The sequence below is a fragment of the Carex rostrata genome, chromosome 11, assembly GCF_964058835.1.
Source record: "Carex rostrata chromosome 11, lpCarRost1.2, whole genome shotgun sequence".
NCBI classification, from domain to species: domain Eukaryota; kingdom Viridiplantae; phylum Streptophyta; class Magnoliopsida; order Poales; family Cyperaceae; genus Carex; species Carex rostrata.
This window is the reverse complement of record NC_135928.1, coordinates 5382273-5403260: the sequence shown is the minus strand read 5'-3', so window position 1 is coordinate 5403260 and position 20988 is coordinate 5382273. Positions and strand designations below refer to the sequence as shown.

Here is a 20988-nt window from a genome sequence, read left to right as displayed (position 1 = left end):
CGGCATGGTTAAAAAAATGGCGCTATGGCCATATAGCACGAAATAGCGCGCTATAGCGCTGATGGCGCCATAGCTTTTATGGTCTGAAATTGCTATAGCGGCGCTATCGCGCGCTATTTAGAACCTTGATTATTTGATTGGAGAGTTAATATCCAGTCTAAAATTTTAATTTTTAATCACAATAGTTGACAAATCAGAACATCTACATGCTTAATTTAAAAATAGAAAGTCGGCGAAATAAAACATGTTGGGATTTCAAATAACATAAAAGATAACAGTATTACATATTCCAGTTTATGTATTAGAATTACAAGTTTTCACTCGCTGAAATTGTAAAAGTTTGTATTTTAAATCATTTTTGTGCAAAATAATATAACAAATTTCAAGTAAAGCTAGTGTGTATTATGCTTATCAAGCAAGAGAAGCAGGGGCGGATTTGCCTCCTCTGAATGTTTGATTTGTAATTCAGGTTAAATTTAGTATTAAAATCAAAATAAATTTCTTGAATTATGATTGGTAATTGGAATTATAACTTAGAACATCAGAAATTACAAGTCAAGGCATTGGAAAATATAAGTCAAAGCATTGTATTTTTTATCGAGTATCCAATTAGTTAATGGGTTTAAATCCGTTTAGCCATTTATACCCGATTCAATATTTTTTTGCCTTCCCAGACGAAAATTTTGGACTCACCCCTGAATAGAAGTACCAATCAACAAGTTTGTTAAATCTCTTTTATAAATTATCTTAAACTATATATTAGTGTGTGATGTGCTCATTGAGATAGTTTGGTGAGCATAACTCCAAAATTTATCATAGTAGCTTCAGACGACAAATTTAAACCCATTAAGAACGATATACTTAACAAGTAATGTGTGTACATACAAAATTTTGAATTTTTCAAATTTATTAGTAAAAAATCAAGTGACAAAGAAATGATGAAAACTAAATGCATTAACAATTTAACATAACTTATAAACCTATATTTTTACTTTGTACTAAATAAATTCGAAAATTCAAAATTTTACATGTATATGTATCACTCGTGAAGTAGATCAGTTACAATAGTTGAGGTTTATCGTTTGAAACCAATTCGATAGATTTTAAAATTATGCTCTTCAAATAATCTCGAAATATTAAGAAAATTTATAAAAAAAATTAACAAACTAGTTGACTCCCCTTAATTAGAATTCCAAGAATAGCGCACAGCGAAAAAAAAAAAAAAAAGTCAAATGATATTTGAAACCAAGATTAAAAGATTCAAGATGATATATATTTTTTGTCAAAGGCTGCACTATGAAAAATATGATAAGAGAAGATTGCAATTAAATTTATCAGATCTTATGTTTTATTTTCTTTGCTCTCAAATTTCGCATGGCAACCGGCTCTGACAGTCTGACTACCTTTGTGATTCCGATAGCTCTACTTTTGTCGTGCAAAAAATAAGGAATATATTTTATCAAGGATTATTATAGCTTGATTAACTGATTTTACATGTATTAGAAAAAAAAATGGAGAGGCAAAAATTTTGAAAAAATATCGCTAGAGAAAGGGATCGAACCTTTGACCTTATGGTTAACAGCCATACGCTCTAACCAGCTGAGCTACTCCAGCAATTTTGTTCGGAAAAGGTTTAAAAGATATTTAATTTAACAATTTGTAGCATCCTAGTAATTTTTGTTTGACATTGTTGATCAGTCGAGGACCATTTGATATCGTTTCATTTCTGTTGTTTTGTTTTAAACTTAATTTTATTATATTAGAAATTAGCATTGATGGAAGCACATAGCGACAGAGAAATATGCGTTGTAGGTTCCTTGAAAAGGCAGGGTCCATTTTAGTCCTGCATATTATTATGGATCAGGTGGAAGTATTTTCATACTCGTACCGTCATAATAACGAAAAAAAATTATCTATTATCTGTATTTGACAAGTCAATGAATTTATTCTTACTTTTTTTTTTAATATGGTACGGATCAAATAAACGGATAAAAAAGTATCATTGATATTTCGATTATGCTTCCGATAAAAAAAATTAATAATGAATAAAACTAACTTGTATTATGAAAATTTAGTAAAGCACACAAATTTATCCTATGTTATATCCATACAATATATAATGTTATTTTTAAACTATCTTATAGGATAACATATAAGAAATATCTTTATCTGTACTGTATGACTGTATCAGTTCATGATTTTATATGAACTTCTATTGATGAAAATGATAAATTGTTCGACATAGAAATAAACCATACAACTTTACGAGACATATCAGTTTTGACATAAAAACTATACCAAATAAATCAACACTGATCAGCTTTCCTCGTCAAGCACCCGCAAGATGAAAAGCATCTCTTTATCTTTACCAGTACTCGATAAATTAACGGGAAATTCTTTTCACCATTGTTCATATTTTCGAATACGATTCAAACAGATAAACGAATAAAAGGGTGCCATTGACACCCCTAGATTTAAGTTTTAGAAATTCAACTGCTCTTAATAAAAATTATATAACGGGAACGAACGATGTAACTGTTCCAAGTTGAAGGTTGTGGCCGTGGCTCTCATATTGGACTCCTTCAAATTTATAAAAACAATTAAGAGGTCTTCTCAGGATTCATATAAGAGTTTGATGTTAAGCTGAGATATTATTCATTCTTTTTTCAAAATGTTGCAATTTACCCGTTCTCGTGTCTTTTTTTTTTTTTTTTTTTTTTCAGAATTTGACAGAGGCTGCCAATGTCACATCCAATAAGAAATTAAATTACATCCATCCACATTTCGCTCAAAATGAAAACAGATACATACTGGTAAGCACTAAATGGATCAGCAATAGGCTGCCACAGGGAATTAAAGCGCTTCAATACACGGATCACGGATGATAAGGCGGTGGAAGCGAATGGAAGCATGCAAACAATTACCCATTCTCCTGTCAAATATCCGTGTGAGATCATGCCAGTACTCTTTACTTTTTTTTCAAGTTCCAAATTTCAAACCAAGCAAGTTCACTAAGCATCGATGTTAAACCATAAAATCATGCCACCTTTCATTTTAGAGCCTCAGTGCATCCATCTATTGCATAATTCCAAATTTGCAAAGAGTGCCAAAGACAATATAAATTATCTACAACTTCAATGCAGCAGTTAATATAACAAATCATTGCATATAAATTATAGCAACAAGCTAGAAAATTCAGCCTAATAGGAAAGACTAGAGAATGGCATCATGACCATACTATATTTTCAAACAAGGCCCAAAAGTAACAGAGCTAATAAACAAATACACAAAAGAGATGAACAAGATCCCACTCAAAACATCTTTTAGACACAAAGGGCAAAATTGTTCATAAGCATCTAAAATGAATTAACCATTACAAAAATAGGATCTAAGACCTAGGCTTCTCTTTCTTCTCTTTGAAGAGAGCCAAGAGAGAGACGCCAGAAACCTTGACAACCTTGAACCTAACACCAGGAATATCTCCGACAGCATGTCCTTTCCTACCAAATCCAGCAATCAGCACCTCATCCTGATATCAAACACAATAAAATCATTCAATGCACATGCACAAAACACCAAACATGTTAATTTCCGAAAAAAAAAACGAGAGAAAAAGAAAGCCCTGTACATTCTCCTCAATGTAGTTCAAGCAACCGTCATTCGGCACAAAGGCTGCGATCTTCTTCCCATTCTTAACCAATTGCACACGAGCACACTTACGAATAGCAGAGTTCGGCTGCTTGGCCTCGATACCACTGCATGCATTATTAATCCACACTCGTATCAGCGTCATGTCAAAACAAATGGCTTACCATTACATAATTTACAATACTAGTGTACAATATATGTTATTCATAAAATCCCCTTATATGAAAAACCTAGAAATTAGCTGGACTAAACGGTACAAACAGAACCAAAAAAACATTAGGTACCCACTCATAACAATCAATGCTGCTAAAAATTAAGCCAGTGACAGAGCTCCCATCAAAACACTATACGTCCGTGAAAGGCTCTTCTGTATATCATCAAAACACTCTACCAGTAACTGAAACTATATCCATTTACTAGCTAAAATTTTTATCTCTTCTTTTGTACATGTGTGAGTATATAGCACATACATTTTTTCAAGGACAATGCCTTTGGCATGGGAAGAACCGGCAAAGGGCTTCTTCCACTCGTTTCCAAGATGGCTCTTCTTGTACGCCTTGTCGGCCCACCTTTCCTCTCTTCTGTGCTTCTTCAGCTTGCGCCCCGCTCCCATTCCACGTGTCTTCCTGTTTGTTTTCCAACACACCAACAATTACCATTCAGTTAACCAGCCCGTCCATAATAAGATACCAGCAACGTACTAACCGAAATCGATTGATCAGCATGATTAAAGTTAATTTCCAATTCAAAAGCATGTGTCATTCGGTTCTCTACATCATTCGTTCTCACATGACCATAAGAAAGTCAAGTAATGATCATGACTATTCTGTTTTTGTTTAGAACCGGATATACAAATTTATGTCATCTGATGCATGCCCAAAACTTTTCAGAGTTCTGTCTAAAATCCATATATAGATGAGCTTTATATGTCGCAATTTATTGAAACTATTGAAACAAGAATTATCAATTTTAAACTAACTTGTGCCAGACATAAAAATGTACAATACTCCTTGTAATTTTCAACAATACAGCGACATTATCAAAGTTATAAAATAACATCCTCAAAATGTATGCCTCTGAGCATATAATCCTTTAAACAGCAAATTCAAGAATTAGTAAACCCAGTGGCAACATACTTATTTTGCTTATGAAATATGTTGTGTGCTAACGAATCCATTGTCAAGGCTAGCACAGGACCGTCCATAAGCTTATTTACGCAAACTAAATATAACAAGGTTTAGTTTCAGAAAATGATTTCACAGTACAATTTGATAACATTGAGTTGGAGATGGAAATTATCCGAAATAGCATTTGATTTGATTCGTATAATTTAACTACGTCAACGGATTGTCTGTGTCTACTTGTACTAAGATCTACCAGCAAATCAATCAAACAAAATAACTACCAAAGATTAATCTTCTAAAAGAATAAAGAAAGATAACATACCCCATTTTGGATTGGTAAACAATCAACCACTCGATACCGAAGAGGAGAGACGAATCGCGCCGGCAGAGGGAGAGAGAGGGGGGAGGCGACAACTAGGGTTTTGCTCTTATAAATTTGACAGAATATCACATATACCCTTCGAAAACATTAAAATTAAATAAACTATTTTCTATTCTAAATTTTATAATATTATATTTATTCTCCTAAATTTAAAAAACCTTACGTCTACTCGATTTATTATCTTTTTTATAAAATTAACACGAAAAAACACATGGTAGCATATGTAATAGGAAATTTTGTTGTTCTATTTGAACAGTTTGTGGAGAAATATAATTATATTTTCTACTTGATACACACACGATAAAATTTAAACATGCATCATAAATTTCAATTATGTGTATATTCTTGTCTTGGACTTTCTAGGAGCATAGTCCTTAACAATGATTGGGAACATTTATAAAAACTATAATATTATACCTTTTTCTTCTAAATTTCAGAAATCCTTACATTTACTCAATTTTTTTTATCCCGAAATTATTTTAGTTAGCACCTCAAAAAATAAGAATTAAATGATTACCATCCAAATCCTCAAATTTGAGTTTTTACCACGAACGTATACTCAGTCCATGCGCCAAATTGGTGCGTGCACTGAGCATGCATACCAAAATTAAAAAAAAAATTTATTTTTTATTAGCATCCTTAGTATGCGCATCGATTTTTTTTTAGTTATGTTCTAAATTGTTTGTAATTTTGACCTAATTTTTTTTCTGTTCTATTATATTTCGTTTTGTGGTATTTAGAATTATATGTACACATAAAATTTGACGGTGAAATTGTAGAAAATAAAACACACTTATTTAACAAATAAATTTATGGACTAAATTTGAACTAAAAATTACTACAACAAATTATACACACAATCTGAGCAGCATTTTGTACTAAGTTGGTGGACATATTGCTACAAATTATATGCACAATTTGATAAATGTTTTATACTACAAATTATACGCATAACAAAAAAAAATTTTGGTCAAAAATTTCAAACAATTCAAAACAAAGCTTAAAAAAAAAAATCAATGCGCATACTGAGGGTGCGCACCAAAAAATTAAAAAATCGAAACAAAATAATTAAAAAATCAATTTTGGTACGTATACTCAGTCCGCGCACCAAAAAATTTGATGTGTGGACTGGGTATGCGTTCGTGGAAAAACTCAAATTTGAGAGGTTGGGTAGTAGTTGTTTATTTCTGATTTATTAGAGTGCTAACTAAAAAGATATCGGTTTTTTTTAATCTTGTTTATTAAAATTAACATAAAAAAAACCATGGTAACATATGTAATAAAAATGATCGTGGTTCTGAGTGAACAGTTCGTGGAGAAAATTTATTATATTTTCTTAATTGTAATCACACACAGTAACATTTAAACAAATATTTCAATAAATTTCAAGTATGCGTAATATATATATAGAGGTTGACTAAGATCAAAGTGGTAGTTCCTGAGCTTTGGTGCTACCAATTAGTTTTTCAATTTTCAAAGTTCAAAACGTCAATCCGAATCTTTCAAGTTAATCTCTATATTAAAATGTGCTTGGAGACCAAATTTTATATTTTTCTGAATTTTTTTACTATTTATTAAGCCACTTTGAATATCGTTGATCCAACAGTGGCTTAACAAAACAATAAAATCAGAAGCCACCGTTGAATCAGCGATTTTCAAAGTGACTTAATAAATAGTAAAAAAATTCAGAAAAAATGTAAAATTTGATCTCCAAGCACATTTTAATATAGAGACTAACTTGAACGGTTTGGATCAACGTTTTGAACTTTGAAAATTGAAAAACGAATTGGTAACACCAAAGCTCAGGAACTACCACTTTGATCTTAGTCAACTCTATATATATATATAGAGAGAGAGAGAGAGAGAGAGAGAGTGACTAATGTGCATTCGTATGCATATGGTCCGATATGCACACGGTCTAAATTTGAAATTTCATAATCCAAAACGTCGATCTGAACCGTTCATCTTGTTCTCCATATTAATATGTGCTTGGAGACCAAATTTTACATTTTTCTGATTTTTTTTTACTATTTATTAAGCCACTTTGAAAATTGCTGATCCAACGGTGGCTGCTGATTTTACAGTTTTGTTAAGCCACCGTTTCTCCATATTGAATTTTTTTTTCCCGCGAGAACAGCAAAAAGCAGTTCAAATTTTCACTTTTCCTATGCCCACACACATTCCCATTGGTGCGCCGAATAGAGCCTTAACAAACTTTGACAAGTTTATCTTATTTTTGAGAAAGTTGTATTTAAAACGAAAGTTTCGATTATTCTATAATAAAGATTAAAGAAAGTAAAACTGACATGCATCATGCTTTACTAAGAAAGTTTGGTGAATATACCTACAAAATTTATTGGATTGATTTCAAATGATGAATTTAAACCGTTGAAATTGATGTACTTCACAAGTGATGTGCGTATATGTAAAATTTTCAAATATTCGAATTCATTTAATATACAAAGTCAAGCGGTAAAAAAATAATTAAAAATGAATGCATTACAGTAACTCATAAATCTTAATTTTTTTACCACTTGACTTTGTATTGAATGAATTTGAAAATTTTGCATATACAAGTATCACTCGTGAAATAGATCGGTACTCGGATTCGTTGTTTAAAATCAATATGATAAATTTTGCAAGTTATGTTCACAAAACATTTTTTATGAGCATAACATACCCTAACTTTATTATAATAAACAATTAAAAATATCAGAGAGGAAGAACTACCGTCTTGTTCGAAACGTGTTACGTGATTGATTGGGCCATAAAAACAATGTCAATATTTAACATAATGGTCGACATATGAAGTTTGCCAGCACTGTAATTGAAATCTTGACTAGCAAAAATCCTTGAAATGGTTTTAAATTATGTATGTTTCAGTTTTTTTAGGAAAAAAACTATTTTGTTAACATTTTGAAGATTTTTTTCTTTTCAAAATCTTTTTATCTCCATTAGTATAGGGTGTGTTTGGTTGGAGTAAGAATATGATATTATTAGAACACGGCTATTCGGAATAATTTGTTCTTTATTTGAATGAGGTTAAATAGCTAGAACAGTGAATTCAACTATTTTGTCTTATTAGAATAAGTTATTACATTAAAGTTGAATTTGACTATTCTAATAAGACAAATGACAAAAAAACTATTCTAGGCTTCTAGCTATTCTTGTTTTGCAACAAAACATATTACCCATATTATGCATGTAGTTGTCATGATCCGCCAGCGACTGAAATTAAAAGATAAAATTTTAAATTGAATATCAACCCTCCAATCACATAATATGTCTTCTTTTGATTACATACATCTATTTTATGTGTAAAAATTTAAATTTAGTTAAAAACATACTTGCCACACAGATTGCTACATTATTTATCATATTAAAATTGAATAAATCCCTAGCGATACATTTCCTTATTTATCCTTGCAACTATCTTCAATTTTTTGCAATTAAATGAATAACAGATCTTGTGCTAATGGAAATAATCATATTTTTTCTGGTCTGGAGAGAAAATGAAGAATATCTATAACTTTTGAGTAGAGAAATGATATGTAGATAAATTTTCATCAAGAATGTATATGCAGAGAAAATTTCTATTTAAATCATTTAATTATGTTTTTTCAATTTTGTTTTTCACATTACTTCTTCTCTAAATCGTTTAATGACATGTCTTGCTTGTGGAGAAAATTAGATATTAAATCGCAATTATACTTAATAAAAAATTCATGATATATCTGATCCGTTTTTTTTCATTTGTTATTGTTTCTTTATTGTTATTTATTATTTGTCTTTTTTTTTCATTTTTCTTTTATTTTTATTTAAATATTTAGTTTTATTTTGTGTGAATGTCAAATAAAAAAATATCTTCATATTCTATTTGCATAATATTTTGCACGTAAGATGTTCTAAAAATATTTCAAGACATCTATTTGCATGATATTTGTGCAAAAAAATCGCGAAATATAAATGATTATATTGGTGAGTAGAACTAGGGTGTTCTTAATGAGTTCATCAAGCTCTTTGGTGAACTCAAGTCTAAAATTCATTGAATTGTCTTCAAACGATGAATCCGAACCGTTGAAATCTGTCTATCTTATGAGTGATGCGTCTATATGTGAAAATTTTAAATTATCGAATTAATTTAGTATATAGTCAAGCGGTCAAAATTAGAAGGCTAACAAATTAATTTTAGTGCATTTATTTTTTGATGTTTTTTGACCACTTGATTCTATGTAAAATTAGTTTCAAAATTTTAAATTTTTGCAGGTAGATGCATCACTTGTAAGTCGTAATGTAGATGGATTTTAACGATTCGGATTCGTCATTTGAAACCAATCCGATGAGTTTTAGACTTGAGTTCAAGTAGGATTTGGTGAACTTAAGAACACCCTAGTAATACTCTATATTGGTATATATATGTTTGTTTTGCTGATTAATTATACGACTTGAATTGACACATATCCACCAATAAAAGCCGTGAATAAAGGCAAATAACACGTGGCAAGTACATACCCGCATAATTGTGTGCATGATGTTTAATTAATCTTATTAACTTTGCAAAAAAAAAATTCACATTTAAACCCAGATTTTTTATTAATAACATTAAAAAAATATAAATTACAGAACATATCATCACTATTTGAAAAAAAATTAAACATTATATTTTGTGAGATTATTTAGCGGAATTAATATAAAAATAATAAAATGAATAAATTTGTGAGTTTTTGAAGTTTAGAGGTGAAAATACATAACTTCGAATTTAGAGGAGAAAAATACTTTATTTTAAAATTAAGGGGAAGAAATATATAATATTAAAATTTAGCGGAGAATAGGTAATTTTAAAGTTTTTGAAAGGTATACATGAAATTCCTCCTTTTAAGTTGATACGTGTAAAAAATTGAACCGTTTAATACGAATTTCGAAGCAATTCATTTTCAATTAATGCAACTTCATGCATTTATGGCACCGTTTAAAATCCGCCAGTAAATCTATCAACTAAAAAGTTTTTGAGTTATCTAGCAAGTTTTCAAAAAAAAAAAAAAAAAGGTTTTTGAGTTATCACATGGGAATATAGGATACCGTAAATCCATCAACTAAAAAGTTGAGTTATTACGCTTCGTCCGTAAATCCATCAACTAAAAAGTTAGTTATCTCACTGGACACGCTTCGTCCCAGATACGGGTGAAAACGGATCGAATACGGAACGGACATATTCGTATCCGTTTTTATTTTCCGGATACGAATACAAATCGGATATAAATACGGATTGAATATTAATCAGATACGAATACGAATCGAATATTAGTCGAATACAAATACGAATATGGATATATATATAGAGTTAGGCTGGGGTGCTATGGATAGCATAGTGGCCTCTATGCTACGGCTCAATATTCGAGTTTTTAAAATCCAAACGGTCGATCCGAACCGTTCATCTTATTCTCCATATTAATATCTGCTTGGAGACCAAATTTTATAATTTTCTGAATTTTTTTACTATTTATTAAGCCACTTTGAAAATCGCTAATCCAACGGTTTTACTGTTTTGTGCAGCCACCGTTGGATCAACAATTTCGTAAAATACTTAATAAATAGTAAAAAAATTCAGAAAAATGTAAAATTTGGTCTCCAAGCAGATATTAATATGGAGAATAAGATGAACGGTTCGGATCGACCGTTTGGATTTTGAAAACTCAAATATTGAGCCGTAGCATAGAGGCCACTATGTTATCCATAGCACCCCAGCCTAACTCTATATATATATATATATTACAACAAGATTGTATAACATTAGTGGAGTGAATTAAATTTTTAATTGTAAAACAACAAGTATTCACATTTGAAATCAGAACAAAACTAATTAACTAATGTGTTATTTAATAAAAATAAAATGACTCATCATAAACAATAAATTACATCAAAATTCAATTAACTAAACGAGAAAATAATTAAAAAAAATAAAACAATTATTAGCATTGTTGAAAATTTATTATGGATTTTTAAACCTAAGATTTAATTTAAAGAGATAAATAAAAATTCAAGATGTTGTTTGAATGACGATGGGGTTTCATGGCAAGACTCCTCACTCACGGATGGCCACACAGATCCCACTTCTTAATTCTCTTCTCTCCATTTCTATTACAGGCGGACCCCACCTGTATCGTATTCAGATATCCGAAAATTGAAAAATTCGGATATTCGAATCTGTATCCATATCCGCTTCCGAAATTAAAACTGAAGTCGTATCCCTATCCGAATAAATCATATCCGTATCCCACTATCCGAATCCGAAAAATTTGAATACGGATCCAAATTCGGTCGGATAATATCCGACCCATTTTCACCCCTAGTCCCAGATGAGGGAATCGTTTTTTTTTTTATATAATAGAATACAAAAAAAATCTCAAAATAGGAGTAGTCTAGCTAATTATGTTTTAAATTAAACAAACTTGTTAATTCTAAAAAAAAATGAACAAGATAGTTCATCTCGTCCAGAACTTCAATTTTTTTTACATCTCCAATTCTGTTCTTTGCTGATGAGTTGTTCAAATGAAATAAAAAAAATTAAATAATTCAAGACGAGATACACTATTCTGTGTTTTAGTTGGTGAGTTTGCAGATCAAGAATAAAATTAGCTGGATGCGATGATTTATCCATTCTTCTTATATTTTGATATTTTATTATTATTTTTTCTATTAATAAACAAATCGGGGAGAGAATCAATTATACGCGCTTGTGTTGGAAAATACAAAATGAAAACCACTTCAAGCGTAACTAAGTCGCATTCGGATTCGTTACGTTGATGAATTGACACCGTGCATCCATCAGCGTTTACTCTCTTTTTTTCCATGGCGTCAACTGTCAATATGCACCGTGCATCAGTGTTTACTCGAATCTCCATTCGTCCATTCCCCATCACCCCATGCCTTTTTTGGTGCATTATTTGGTGTGCTCTAACAGCGGGCCTGAGTTGCTCCTATCTAAGATGCCGGAAATAAATCTGCTGCGATCCTACAGGATCGCAGGCTTCCTGCGATTCTAATTTCAGCCGTTTATATTTTTTGAGATTCGTTCACAAAAATTATCTCTTTTTAAGATTTCCACACTGTAATAAATGAAGGTTAAAATTGGAATCGCAGGACCCTGCGATCCTGTAAGATCGCAGCAGATTCTCACCTAAGATGCCACAGTCCACAGATGCTATGCTAGGAGACTGGGGGTCTACACTCTAGTACAGCAGCTGCAGGAAAGCCAGGAAGCTCAAAGTTCGATCTAATTTGATCTGATCCAGTCAGTGATCCTCTTCATCTTCCATCTTCAAAGGTAATTAAGAACCTATTAGTATTTCTTCTCCCATTTCAAATCTTCTTCCTCGTTTCTTTTTACAATTAGAAGAACCCAAATCAAAGCTCTGGGATTGTGATTTTTCTTTGATTTAAGTCTTGATATGGTTAATTCTGTTTCTCGGAAACTTTTCACTAACGCATTTTCTTTATCAGAGAATAGAATCGTTTTTTGCTCCAAGCATAGTCGTTAACCAGTTGTTCCCATGCTTATAATTCTTGAAATCAAGGGAACCAAAGAACTTTTTTCTAAACTCTACAGTTTCTCATACTAATTCCCTTTCTTCTATTAATTGCTGAATGCTGATTACTGCCCATTTTTTTTAGTAAAGGTTAGGTCAAGCCATCTAACTATTTAATACCCTTGTTATTATAACAAAGGATTTTCGAACCCGTGACCTTCTACACAGAGACCATAGACCATGTGCCTTTGCCACTAGACCAAATGCCAGTTCTCGATTACTGCCCATTTTGTATTGTATGTTAATAGCTAATGAAAAATGGTGATGGCTAGTTCATATATTGAAATTGAATCAGTATCATTTTATGATTCTGTCAGACTACGGGGTCAAACTTGAATGGTGTCAATCATTTAAAATTTTCGTGTTGTGAATGAGGGTTCAATTTTACAGTATTCATGTATTTTACTCTAAACTATATAGAAAATTACGTATAAGGACAACAATTTTGAACATTTTCTCTTAGTGGCCCTGTCACTATACCTATTGCCTTATCAGTCAATAACTTTACTCAGTTCTCTCTTCAAATTTTATTACTTCCTCTCGTCACAGATTACGCCACTCAAAGGAAAGAACAAAAATGGCAGTGTTTCGCATGAATGCCCCTATTCGATATGTCGTTGAAGAAAATTTTGGGGGGTATTTTAATGATCATGATGACGTTTCTCTTGCTGAAGTGCTGCAAGATCAGGTACAGACTTTGTTATTGATGCTATTATTTCTAAGACATTTTAGTCATGTACCTTTTTAAGTATGTTTAAATTGTCATCTTGTAATTCCAATTAGTTCTATTAAATGAAATTTACATGGTTTTTTCCTAGGAAAATGCTTTTATGTCCACCAACATAGTGTTAGCAAAATTGCTTTGTTAGTTATTTTGAATGCCACTAGTGCAAATGTCCATTCTGAACATCTAAGATTCGGTTGTATCTATTGTTTGCCATGTGTTGGCAGACCTACAAAAGGTTATGCTTTCTTTCCCTGCTATCAGGAAATACTGTCTCAACATGACTGATTCAGAACTCTGTCAGAATGTACATGTATGGCATTGTGAATGATTAGCATGCTGTAAAGAACACTCAAAATTTATGGATGACATTTAGTGAAAAGTTTTGTTGAACTGGTGGAGAGCTCACGAGACTTATTCACCTGCTACCACAAAAAAAAAAAGCACTGTCATGTGAACGCAATGAAAATAGTGACATACAATTCCAGCCTCTTGTAAGAAGTACCTTTTACAGCCAACAGAAAGAGATCAATTAGACCACATTGTCATTATTTTTGGAGAGAAGAGCCATTTTTTAGTCAATTTCTTAATTAACTTTTTCAATAGGAAATAGTGTATGAATCTTTTCGAAGGAATGGGCAAGCTAACACTAGTAGAACTACCTCCAATGCAAATTCACAACCTGGCTCTTTGCAAGACCAAAATCTGAGAGAAAAGAGTGTACCAAGATCCAGTAACACACAACTCGCAATCGATGAAGCAATAGCTGAGGAGATGCAGGATCTGGAAAACCAGCTTGTTGGTATCTCTTTTGAAACCACCAACTTGACACACCCTGGTAAAATAGTTTTTTATGGAATCTTTAGCTCCTTCTAGTAAACAATTATTTGTGTCCTAACAACTTTTCAACTGAGAGAGAATATGTTGATTTCTGGGTAATCCTATTGCCTACCCTCCTGAAATAAATTGGAAACTGTACCTGTTATCACTGTTTTAAAATAAAAAGTACCCTAAATGCCTGGGATAAGGGATATAGCCTTTTATTTCTAGTGTGGAGATCAATTAGGCCGTAGCTGAAATTTGCAGTTGTGTATTACTGGCAATAGGAATAAATAGGAAAGAAGTTCTGTAAATTGCTTCGGGGTCAAATAGTGAGAATAAGTATCTTAACAATATTAAACCATCTTAGACAAATCAACGATTTTGAAAATGCTACGGTGATCACCTCATCCCCCCACAGCCACAGCCACACACACACACACATGCACACACACACACACACTATATTTCTAAAGGAGAGAAGGGAAATGGAGGGGTAATTTTGTACCTTATTGAAGGAACATGATACAGGGAAATTGTAAAATTAATTGCCTCATATTATTCTTCTTTCCTTTCAACTGGTTAAACCTTTCTATCATTAATATACTTTTTGTTTCTAGGAAGATCACCAACAGCAGCAGCCCCATTAAACCCAAGAAACACCCAGCCCCGCATACCTGCTCAGGTTGTCTTCTATTTGTTTTTGTTTTTTTGTCCTTCGTTTGGCTTATTAGTATTGTTGCCTTTTTGTTTCCTTTCAAATAAAATTCATTATTAAAGAAAAGGTGTTGATGTATATCTTGTAACGTAAATGTGCAGGCTCCAAGAGATGATAACATTGACCCTGATAATATGACTTATGAGGTTTATTTTTCTTAAATTTTTACTATTTCTGTTTTATACTAGGAAATTCGTATAAATACCCTGCATTATAATGCGCTTCACTGTTCCTAAATTTTCAGTATTTACAGAAGACCTGTGTAGGATAAAGGTCACTACCATTTTTTTTTTTTATGATGCTTTAATGTATAGTATTAAAATTGAGATAATGACGGTACCCCATATGAAATAATTTCTATACATATCAGTCCTTTGTTTAAAACATTGATTGATTTACATAAGACATTTAAACATTGATTGATTTACACAAGACATTTAAACATTGATTGATTTACATAAGATATTTAAACATTGATTGATTTACATAAGACATTTAAACATTGATTGCTTAAAACAATCAATTAAATTGTAATTATCTAACTGCTAAAATTTTGAAGTTTCAAATAATTTTTATTTTACTTGTTGCAATTTTGTAACAATGCATCTTTTGCTGGTATGATAATACAGGGACACTTATGCTATCTCTGTAAAATGCAGGGGTCTTTTTTTAGTTTCTCTCTTTTTTTAAAGCACCACATGAAATACTACTTATGTTGTTATTATTTTTTCTATAAGGAATTGCAACAATTAGGAGATGCGATAGGCACCGAAAGTAGAGGCTTGTCTGATGACTTGATAGAACATTTACCAAAATCAACTTATAAAGCAGGCGGAATATTTTCCAGGAAGGAGAAGCATGAAGAGTATGTTTTAAGTCCTAAGTTGAGCTATTATCAATTTAGTATCTATATTTCAAGACATTGCACTCCAGTTTTAACGGTGTATAAGATTATTACTAACTATTTGCCAATTGTACTTGTATTAATGCAACTCATGAACTACATTGGGTTTGGTCAAAGAATGGATTATTTAATGATTCTACTTCTACTATGCTCTTATAGAAAGTTGTTTGCATATGTTTACAGGTGTGTTATATGTTGTATGAAATACGAAAACAAGGAGAAATTGATCACCTTGCCTTGTAATCACAAGTACCATAAGATTTGTGTCACAAAATGGCTCAAGATCAACAAGGTAACTATTTCTTCAGTGTTTATTTAAATAAGTTGCAACATATGTTCTTCTAAGCTGAGTTTTGTTGATAGTAATGCTTTGGAATCCTAGATCAAGGTTTTTTTATCTGCGTCTCGCCAATCTAGATGTTTCGTATTGGACCTGACCTGTAAATTAGTAATGATACGTCAATACCTCCCCCAATTGAGACTTAATATAGAACAGAACAAGATTTCTGTTTCGAAGTGTACCAGTAGGCTGTATTGCTCTGATATTTTGGTCGGATACTGTCGCTGTATTGGTAATAAGCCCGATAGTGGCTGCTCCATGCCCATGATCAAAAGTTAACATCATTGCCGTAATCATAAAAAAAAAGTTCTAATTTTTTACTATTATTTTTTATTTTGGTTGCCAGACTTGTCCTGTGTGTAGTAAGGAGGTATTTGGCTCCTAGAAGGATTCAGTAAGAATTATCGTTGGAGATTAGAACCCGCCTGTACATTTCCCCTCAGTAAGCGAAGTGCAATGAAGGTTTTAACTTTCATGCATTGAAGTTTTTTATTTGATGTCAGGAAAGATCTTAACTACTAGTTAACAGTTTGTTAGCACGGTTGCTTTTGGCTGCAGTTGTTAATTTTCTCGTCTTTAATTTTATATAAATTTTAATGACATGGAGGGATCACCTGTTTTGTTTGGATTTGTATTATTATGTTTTTAAGTAACATTTGCTGTTTTTTTTTTCCCTTTCTGAGATGTAGTGGACTGAGTACAACATATATACCTCCATTTGAGGCACCATAGCCCTTGCCCCTTACCTCCATTTGAGGCATCAATATGGGATGGGACCCAAAACAGGCACATCCCAGGTGTGTAATATAATTTGTTTGTGGGTAGTCAGTACTCAGTCGTGAGCTGGTAGTTGGGAAAATGCTTGATTGCATACTACAATTGGATAGAGGAATTAAATGAAGAATGGTTTGTTTGTACCTCTCAGTCTCTGGTATTGACTGGCTTAGACTAAGACTGGCTCCATACTGACAGAGAGAGAGTTGCTAGTTATTGGCTGCTCTCGAGAGAAGTTGATGGTTAAGTAGTTGCAACTTGCAGGCGTGTTGTCCATTAATTAGCATGAAGCACGTGCGCGCTCTTCCAACAATAAATGGCAAAAAGAGTTGCTTTATTAAGAAAACATTACATGGGAAGGACCGTTCTAAACCTATTTGCTTAATTTATTAAGAGCCCCGTTTCAGAAAAAGATTTGTAAAGAACACTTTAGATTATCGATAAAGAAAGAACAGTAAGTAGGTCAAATCTAATCTACCCACTTAATAATTAGGTACTTAAAAGGCTTGATAGTGCCAGCAGTAAAACTCTCGAAACGAAAATGATAGGTTAGCGTATGAGATAGGTTTTGGGGGCAATTTCATCTCCATGTGTGCTGGCACATAGCGAGCCGTGCAAAATTTCATGTGGCGTGTTCTCCACCAGAAACAATTACATCAAAACTGTGTGGTGGATAGTGCCTCTTTAGTTTCAATTCTATCTCTGAGTTAGAGAAAAATTTATTTGCATGATTAATTATATAGTGGACTATATATAATATATGAAGATTGTTGATTTTCAGGTGTAAGTGGGAACTTCTTTTTGGACTTTTTGTATTGACTATTATTACATGAGAGAATATTAATTAAAGAGTTAACTACGATTTCTTTGTAAATATACAAAGGATGTGTATAATTGCTAGTGTAATCACCATGTCGTATAAAAAAATGATACAGCGATATTAATTATTGAAATTATTTTTCCAGATTATAAAAAAAAGTTAGAAAATCAACCTCAAGTGATATTCTAAAAATTCAACCATGACAATGATCTCATCCCCCCATAGTGTCAAGTTACCATAATTTGAGTTCTCTTTTTATAATGTAGTCCTATGATCCTATCCAAATTTAGCATTTGCCAGGTCATCACATGATGACGTCATCATCAGCCTCCATAATATTCCTATTTAATTAGAGATCAATGGTCGACCGTTGACGACACGTCGACACAATGCCCCCCATAGTGTCAAGTTACCATAATTTGAGTTCTCTTTTTATAATGTAGTCCTATGATCCTATCCAAATTTAGCATTTGCCAGGTCATCACATGATGACGTCATCATCAGCCTCCATAATATTCCTATTTAATTAGAGATCAATGGTCGACCGTTGACGACACGTCGACACAATGCATGATATCTTGTCTCTTTGACACCGACATGCATGGATCAATCGTCGTCTCTACAAGACTACAACTATTCTTTCTGGCATTCGCAAGAAATTAAGTATGAAGCATCAAACTTTCTTTCACCTTTAATTTCACGCTCCATGTTTGTTTATCCTTGTCTTGTCCAATCCACTCCACGTCTCCACCAAACCATTTTTGACTCTAATACCAGAACTGCAGAAGCATATAATATAAGAAGACAATAAGAGAAACATGTATACAATTACAAACACACTACAACTCCACAAGGCACAGTGACTAACATTTACATGTACAAATAAAAACATCATTAATGAGCATCATGGTCGGTACAAGCTACCTTCAACTAATTATACTAATTTGATCAAGCAATTCATATAAAAAAATTGAGAAAATAATTATTACTTTATTAAACGAGTTAGGCTGGGGTGCTATGGATAGCATAGTGGCCTCTATGCTACGACTCAATATTCGAGTTTTCAAAATCCAAACGGTCGATCCGAACCGTTCATCTTATTCTCCATATTAATATCTGCTTGGAGACCAAATTTTACATTTTTCTGAATTTTTTTACTATTTATTAAGTATTTTACAAAATTGTTGATCCAACGGTGGCTGCACAAAACAGTAAAACCGTTGGATTAGCGATATTCAAAGTGGCTTAATAAATAGTAAAAAAATTCAGAAAATTATAAAATTCGGTCTCCAAGCAGATATTAATATGGAGAATAAGATGAACGGTTCGGATCGACCGTTTAGATTTTGAAAACTCGAATATTGAGCCGTAGCATAGAGGCCACTATGCTATCCATAGCACCCCAGCCTAGGGGTGAGTAAATCGCTCATAACTCGTGAGCCGCTCATAACTCGCTCATTAAAAGTTTGCTTAAACTCGCTCATTTATCCGCTCATTTAAACTCGCTCATTAACAACTCGCTCATTTACTTAATGAGCGAGCATGAGCATGACTCAACTCGCTCATAACTCGCTCATTAAGAATTTGCCACATCTAATCCCTGCCACATTTAATCATGTGTAATTCTGTGTAACATCAACCTTGCCTCATTAAAATTGATAGATAGTGAGCATAATTTCATATTTAATCCTGTGTAATATAGTGAGCACAATGTAACATTTAATCTTGTGTAATATACTAATATTCATGATTTCATATTCATTTTTTTGTAAATCGGCAGAACCAAGGTTGCTTGTTTAAGATGAAGGTTTAATTCTAAACTAGCAATTTAAAATTCCAACTGCTTGTTGCTTGTTTAAGATGAATTTTCATTATTGTTTTCATAATACAAATTTGTAGGTATGTGACAATGAAATATCTATCTGTATGTCACAAGTAGGACCGTCAAAATCGACAAGACGATAGTTGTTGAATTTTTATTAGTTTCTGTTGTTAGTTTATGTTGGATTATTTTATTTTTGTAATATAATTATATTTTTGTTGAATTTTTATTATATTTTATTTTAAATAAATTATGACAATTTGTTATGATGACTTTTAACAAATTTTGTTATGCGTGAGCACACTATATAATTTTGTTATGAGTCATAAGTCATAACTCGTGAACCGCTCATAACTCGCTCATTTATCCGCTCATTTAAACTCGCTCATTAACAACTCGCTCATTTACTTAATGAGCGAGCATGAGCATACCCTAACTCGCTCATGCTCGCTCATTAATCACCCCTACCCCAGCCTAACTCTTATTAAACTGATACCCAACAACAGCAGTATCATCATGAAGATATAATATGTTGATTTTTCGTACAGTGACAAGAGAAAACTTTCAAACATAATTCTTACAATCTCAGCTTATATATACGAATACGACATGTACATACGGATAGTTAACAGATGTTAATGTGCCACGTGGCTAGATGATAAGAATGCTGACTCGGATCCACACATGCGATCTATGCTTGATATTTGTTCTATCATATAAGGTAGGGCCGGGTGTAAACGAAGCGGATTCGGAGCGGATAATGCTAATATCATATCTGTATTTGCTTTTTAATGAGCGGATACGGATATGGATCGATATCAAAATTTAAAATCAAATTCGCTTTAAACGGATATAGATATGGAGCGAATAATCTACAACTACGGATACGAAATGAATAATTCGGATAATTGAATTATACACTTTAAGATACAAAAGAGTGCCTTATTGTTGTCTTGAAACAATGACTAAAACTAATTTAACAGAGACTAAAAACATACTACATTTACGGGCTAAAGTCTTCAATAGAAAAGAATGGAGAGTGAAGAAATGAACGTAAAAAGAAAAGAAAAAATAGAGCTATTGTAGCACCATCACCAGCAAAAAAGAGATTAAATTAAAAACTAAATCGTATTATCATTTATCTCACAACCAATATTGAAATGAATATGAGATAATTATATAACAACTTCTATCTGGAGCAGTAAAGTCGAAGCCGGTTGCAATTTCAAATCCGAATAATTGCGGATACGAATATAGATATTCACATTAATAAAATTATCCGTATCCGTATATTATAAAGCCATTGGTCCCAAAATAATAAGCATTA

General features: G+C 32.3%; 2 protein-coding genes and 1 non-coding gene across 3 annotated transcripts; 1 reads left to right on the top strand and 2 right to left on the bottom strand.

The window, feature by feature from the left end:
- Positions 1 to 1540: 1540 nt before the first annotated feature.
- Positions 1541 to 1614, bottom strand: TRNAN-GUU (transfer RNA asparagine (anticodon GUU)). The gene has a single exon. It is a non-coding gene; the product is annotated as a tRNA-Asn (tRNA).
- Positions 1615 to 3221: 1607 nt separating this feature from the next.
- Positions 3222 to 5231, bottom strand: LOC144561652 (small ribosomal subunit protein uS12). Its single transcript, XM_078310678.1, has 4 exons — positions 5095 to 5231; positions 4119 to 4274; positions 3629 to 3755; positions 3222 to 3529 (listed from the first exon to the last, which is right to left on the bottom strand). The coding sequence occupies exons 1-4, from the start codon at positions 5097 to 5099 to the stop codon at positions 3389 to 3391; spliced, it is 429 nt and encodes a 142-aa protein (XP_078166804.1). The 5' UTR covers positions 5100 to 5231; the 3' UTR covers positions 3222 to 3388.
- A 7104-nt stretch (positions 5232 to 12335) lies between these two features.
- Positions 12336 to 16918, top strand: LOC144562090 (putative RING-H2 finger protein ATL71). The gene is made up of 8 exons (XM_078311240.1): positions 12336 to 12478; positions 13290 to 13428; positions 14071 to 14302; positions 14904 to 14968; positions 15103 to 15147; positions 15739 to 15866; positions 16089 to 16197; positions 16592 to 16918. The coding sequence occupies exons 2-8, from the start codon at positions 13318 to 13320 to the stop codon at positions 16628 to 16630; spliced, it is 729 nt and encodes a 242-aa protein (XP_078167366.1). The 5' UTR covers positions 12336 to 12478; positions 13290 to 13317; the 3' UTR covers positions 16631 to 16918.
- The last annotated feature ends 4070 nt before the right edge of the window (positions 16919 to 20988 follow it).

Coding starts and splice junctions, on each gene's coding strand:
- LOC144562090 (XM_078311240.1), top strand. CDS start 13,318: ATGGCAGTGTTTCGCATGAATGCCCCTATTCGATATGTCGTTGAAGAA. Junction 15,148..15,738: donor CTGATAATATGACTTATGAG/GTTTATTTTTCT, acceptor TTTTTCTATAAG/GAATTGCAACAATTAGGAGA. Junction 15,867..16,088: donor AGGAAGGAGAAGCATGAAGA/GTATGTTTTAAG, acceptor ATATGTTTACAG/GTGTGTTATATGTTGTATGA.
- LOC144561652 (XM_078310678.1), bottom strand. Junction 3,756..4,118: donor GGCATTGTCCTTGAAAAAAT/GTATGTGCTATA, acceptor TAATGCATGCAG/TGGTATCGAGGCCAAGCAGC. Junction 3,530..3,628: donor TGAACTACATTGAGGAGAAT/GTACAGGGCTTT, acceptor GTTTGATATCAG/GATGAGGTGCTGATTGCTGG.